The sequence below is a fragment of the Nelumbo nucifera genome, chromosome 6 (assembly GCF_055504915.1).
Source record: "Nelumbo nucifera cultivar China Antique chromosome 6, China Antique-T2T, whole genome shotgun sequence".
NCBI classification, from domain to species: Eukaryota; Viridiplantae; Streptophyta; class Magnoliopsida; order Proteales; family Nelumbonaceae; genus Nelumbo; species Nelumbo nucifera.
This window is the reverse complement of record NC_142654.1, coordinates 47,404,096-47,409,434: the sequence shown is the minus strand read 5'-3', so window position 1 is coordinate 47,409,434 and position 5,339 is coordinate 47,404,096. Positions and strand designations below refer to the sequence as shown.

Below are 5,339 nucleotides of genomic sequence, written 5' to 3'. Positions count from 1 at the left end.
ACCAAGTACATGCGACCAATAGATTTTTCCAACCCAATGCTAACCCATTCTTTAACCCATATAACCCTGGGTGGGAAAATCAACTTCACTTATAGGTCCCAAGTCCAAGAAACCCCCATACCAAATGTGCACTCTCAATGGTTTGAAGCCCAGACTCATTGGGAGTACAATGATTACCATGGGACTCAATCGGCTCAACCATGTCAAACTTACACATAGTCCCAACAACAATACCGTCCATCTAACTCTATGGCTCAGCAATTTTAGAGGCCACAAGCGCAGAGCCAATTCCAACAGATGTATCCTAGGAACCAACCAGCCCAATCTTATCAGACTTACCCACAACCTCCTTAGACCCGTACAATTAATGACCAATTCATGCAGATCAGTAGTTGATCCTAATTAGTAGCAATCCATCGATAGATTAGAGAGCCAAATAGGACGGCTAGCCGAAGCCAAGGCGAGGAGAGAAGTAGGGAAAATATCGAGTCAACCGATTGCGACTCCAAGAAATCAGCCACCGGGTTTTCCTCCACGGTAGATTCAACCACCTCTTAAGAACCCTAAACTTGAAAATACCTTAAGGAGTGAGCGGATTTTAGAAGACCTGAGAGTTAGTGAAGAAGAAAAGGAGCAGGAAGACCATAAGTTGGGGGGAGAAGAAGAAGGAAACAAAACTTTAGAAGAAGAGCCTATAGTGAACCAACCCGTAGTTCCCTTTCCAACTGCACTCACAGTCGGGCCGGTGTGAAAGAACAAAGAGACTCACAGTCGGCAAGTCTATATTAACTTCCCTCTCCTTGATAAAATCTGACATATCCTGGCTAATGCCAAGTTCTTGAAAGAGTTGTGTACTCAAATGATGGAGCCACGATCAGTCCCACAAAAAATGATGCTCTCGGCAGATGTTAGTGCAACTCTCCTAAACCAACTTCCCTGAAAAATGAAAGACCATGGTGCTCCTCTCATAAGTTTTGTCATCTTTGGAATCACATTCGGTTGGGCCCTATTGGATCTTGGGGCTAGTATAAATCTGCTTCCGTCCATTTATAACAGGTTTAGGATCGGCGAGTTAAAACCTACCCCGGTAATTCTGCAACTCGCTGATTAGTCAGTCAAGACTCCTAAAAGTGTTATTGAGGACGTCATTGTCAAGATAGAGGGTTGTCACTTCCCAATGAATTTTATCATCCTAGACATGACCCCAACCAAGGAACTAAACCATATCTCGATACTCTTAAGATGTTCATTTCTCTCAACGACTAATACAAACTGTAAATCTGGAGAAATGGACATTTCATTTGAGGAGAAAAAAGTCCAGTTAAATGTTTTTAGTACCTCTAAGTATCCAAATCTAGGGGAAGATGAGGGCAAGATAGATGTAGTTGATGATCTTTTAGATGCCCTGTCTGCCCCTTGGTTAGCCCAGTCTGAGCCCTATTTGTATGAAGATGAAAGTGTGATCGCTATCTGCAAGAGTACAGAGTCGTGCAAGTAATATATTAAGGAATACAGTCCCCATGAGGAATGAATTATTTAGCCACCTATTAATTTCTTCTCAACTTGTTTAAAGCAATAATCAATTTGGGTTTGCGATTTAAGGAATTTAAACTAGCGCTACTGATTAAGGAAATTAAATGACAAAAAACCAGTAATTTGAACAAAATCAATAACAAAGTTGCTAGGGATTAATCCTATCATGATCATCAAGATTCAATATCAATAAAATTTCACGAGGGTTGTTATATTCCAAGGTGTTTCCTAAAAACACTAGTCGCACTTTCTCAAGAGTCGATTAGCTAAACCTATGTTCAATTAAATGGACTTACAATCAATGGATTCTCATTCTTTCAATCGAAATCCTCTTTGCATAAACACAAGTTGTTAATACACCTACAAGGAAATCTGGTGGGTGTCGAATCCAACAAAAAATAAAAATCCTGCTCGAATTAAATTGTTTTGTATATAGTGATGAGCAAGGTCATCTCCACAGGGATTGGGTGGATTTATTTCCAAGAGAAAAGAAAATAGAGGGGCCGTTTTAAAAGCAAGGAAAATAAAATAAAATAAAATAAAGCAAGGATTAAATAGATGGGAGATAGCTTCTGGTTGAAGGGACAAGTTCAGCCTTGATTCTTATCATTGATCATCGATGCAAGGATAAATTCATATGTTTATGTACAAATTGGTTATAGCCATTAACAAGCTCTAACAACCAACCTCTACTCATATTTCTCGGCAACCAAAACAAGCTCTTTGATTGCTTATCTTATTAATAGACAGTCCTAAACAAGCTCTTAGGATTTAATCTATTAATAGCATTAAGAGGGGAGAGACCCAATTTTGGTCAGCGATCTCACAAGCTCGGACCGTTTAAACCAGATCATATGTCCTCCTAACATAAATCAAAAACTTGTCCATAATCAATTTATGTTAGTTGCCACCATGATTAAACCTACCAATCATATACGAAATTGGAGGTTAAATCGGCCATAGATAATTCTCATTGAATGAGCAAGGGATCCTTCTTTCTTAATCAATAAAAATAATCCGCACAGGAAATCGCAGAAAACATATGAATACCCATAAACAATGAACTGAAATAAAATTCAATTAGATCTCATAATGTTTAAGAATCAAAGCTTCCCTAACCTTTCAAGCAGAAATCAAAAGCTTACACACAATTCATGTAGAAATCGTAGCTTCCAGATGAGGGGGATGTATTCTGCTTTTTTTCTCCCTTCTTGCTGAATTCTTGTTTCCAAGATTTGATGATCCTTGGGTGCTAGTCTGCCCCCCTTTATATAGCCTTAGGAGGAAGCAATTTTCAGCTCCTCTTATGAGTTCTCCTTCTCAAAAAATAGAAAGTCCTATTTCCTAATTCAGATCTAATCTTATCCTTATCTCTAAATAGAAACTCTTAACTAAGTTGGACTCTAACTCTTTTCTTTCTTTAAGATTACAATAAAAATCAGATCTGATTAAGACTCTTAGCCGAATTCTATTAGGAATGATGAGTGGGCCCTACTATTTCATACTGAATTGGGCTGGTCTTCTCCAGCAAACTAGGGCTTCTCTGCGAATTGGGCTTTGCTGCAATCTGGGGCTCTCTGCGAATTGGGCTTCTCTACGAATTTGCAGAGACTTCGGGGCCGATTTTGACCTCGATTCTGTCTGAATCTATCAAAACTCAAAATGGGAAAGTTGTAGAGCATCATTTCCTTATCTTTCCAATGCATCTTGAATCATCTCAATCGGAGTAAGAATGAGAGAGTTATGCCCAAATTACCACACGGCGCCGAAATTGTGCAAAATTACCCAATTAGCCTTGTTTTTCACCTAATGCCTCCTTTCGTGCCCTAAATCGAAATATAAGAATAGTGAGTCCAATTAGGCACTAAATAAGTATAAAAGACTGAATATTAAGGGATAAAGATAAGATAATTTTCATTCTCATGAAATTCCCCCACACTTAGACCTTTTCTGTCCTCGGGCAAGACAAAATTCAAGCAAAATAAGCAAACTATTTTACCAGACTTTAAACTCAATCTTCCTTCATCTTTTTCCACAAATATCGTAGGTCGGTTATTGCGAACTATTAAGTCAACACGACCAAGTTATACACGACTCATCTATCAACCAATTCAATTTTTGCTACTACAAACTAGGTAGTAAACTAGGGAAAACATTTTTACTTCCTCTCTCTCTCTCTTTTTTCTTTTCTTTTTTTTCTCTCCTTGGTGGAAGTGAGTGAATTTTATGCTCCATCTCACTTTTAGGATTACTTGGTCAGTAGGTGCATTTTATGCTCCATCCTACTATTTGAATTGTTGGCTACTAGGTGCATTTTATGCTCCATCCTACTATTGATTTTCTTGGCTGGTAGGTGCATCTTATGCTCCATCCTACCAATTGTAGTAATGGTAAAATATTTACCCCATTTACTTAAACCTGAATTTTGGACTAGCTTAAAAGGGATGGCTTCAGATGAATGGTGTACTCCCTGATCATATTTCTTTACTCAGTTCACAAGAATCTTCCCATAACACTATTTCAATTGATTCCAAAAGAGTTGAGTTTTTTTTTTTTTTTTGAACTAAAATAAAAATCAATTATCAGATCCTATACTCCCCCTCCCCACACTTATTTTATGCATTGTCAAAAAAAGAAAGCTCACTAGAACAAAATTTCAGTAGTATGGAGATAAGGGGAACTTCCCTGACTAGTGAGTTTCACTAGCATTCTGCTTGGGGTTGACTATGGTTTGTGAGGGTAGTTTCCCTGATCCTTGAGATTCTAGTCGGCTCATAGCAGTTGCTAGTTGACTTACTTGATTTTCCAGGTTTTGGATGCTTGTCCTTGTCTCCGGTTGGAATTGCTGGGTATTAGCTGCAAGTGCTTTTACAATTTCATCCAAAGACATACCTGGTCTCTGAGGTGCATGTTGTGGAGCTGGTTGTCTAGGTTGGAAATCGAAGGGCTTGACTCCATAGCTAAGATTAGGGTGATCCCTCCATCTTGGATTATACATATTTGAATAGGGATTGTATCTCCTTTGTGGGAACCCTCCAACAGCAATGGCTTGATCGTAGGGTTCATCTTGAAGTGTAGGGCACATGTCAGTAGGATGACCCATAGTTGAACAAATGCCATAAGTTTTTATCTGCTGTACATGGCCTACAACCAGTTTTTCCATGAGAGAGGTGAGGGTATCTAATCGTTTATCAATGGAAGAAGTGCTTACCTCATTGACCCTCCTTGGAACGGGTTCCTGTCTATTGCCGAACTGTTGTGCATTGGCGGCCATGTTTGAGATTAATTCTCTTGCTTGAGTAGGAGTTTTATTCACCAAAACACCTCTGCTTGCTGCATCAATCATACTTCTATCCATCAGCAATAATCCTTCGTAGAAATATTGGATAAGGAAATGGTCTGGAATCTGATGTTGCAGACAGTTGGCACAGAGTTGCTTAAATCTCTCCCAGTACTTAAAGAGAGTTTCTCCGCAGAATTGTCTTATCCCACAGATTTCCTTTCTGATGTTAGCAACTCGAGAGGTAGGGAAGAACTTTTCAAGAAATTGTTTTTTCATCTCGTTCCATGTGGTGATAGAACTGGAGGGTAAGTAGTAAAGTCAATCCTTAGCTTTATCAGCTAATGAGAAGGGAAAGGCATGCAGTTTGATCTGCTCCTCGGTAACACTTTGAGGTTTCATGCTCAAGCAGACCACTTGGAATTCTTTTAGATGTTTGTGGGGATCTTCACCTAAAAGTCCACGGAAAGTAGGAAGTAAGTAGATAAGACCGGATTTCAATTCAAAAGGTACCATTAGATCTGTA

General features: G+C 39.0%; 1 protein-coding gene across 1 annotated transcript; it reads right to left on the bottom strand.

Annotated features, from left to right (window-relative positions):
• Positions 1–4,222: 4,222 nt before the first annotated feature.
• Positions 4,223–5,092, bottom strand: LOC104590649 (uncharacterized). The gene has a single exon (XM_010249370.1). It carries the CDS (start codon positions 5,090–5,092, stop codon positions 4,223–4,225), a length of 870 nt encoding a protein of 289 aa, XP_010247672.1.
• Positions 5,093–5,339: the final 247 nt, after the last annotated feature.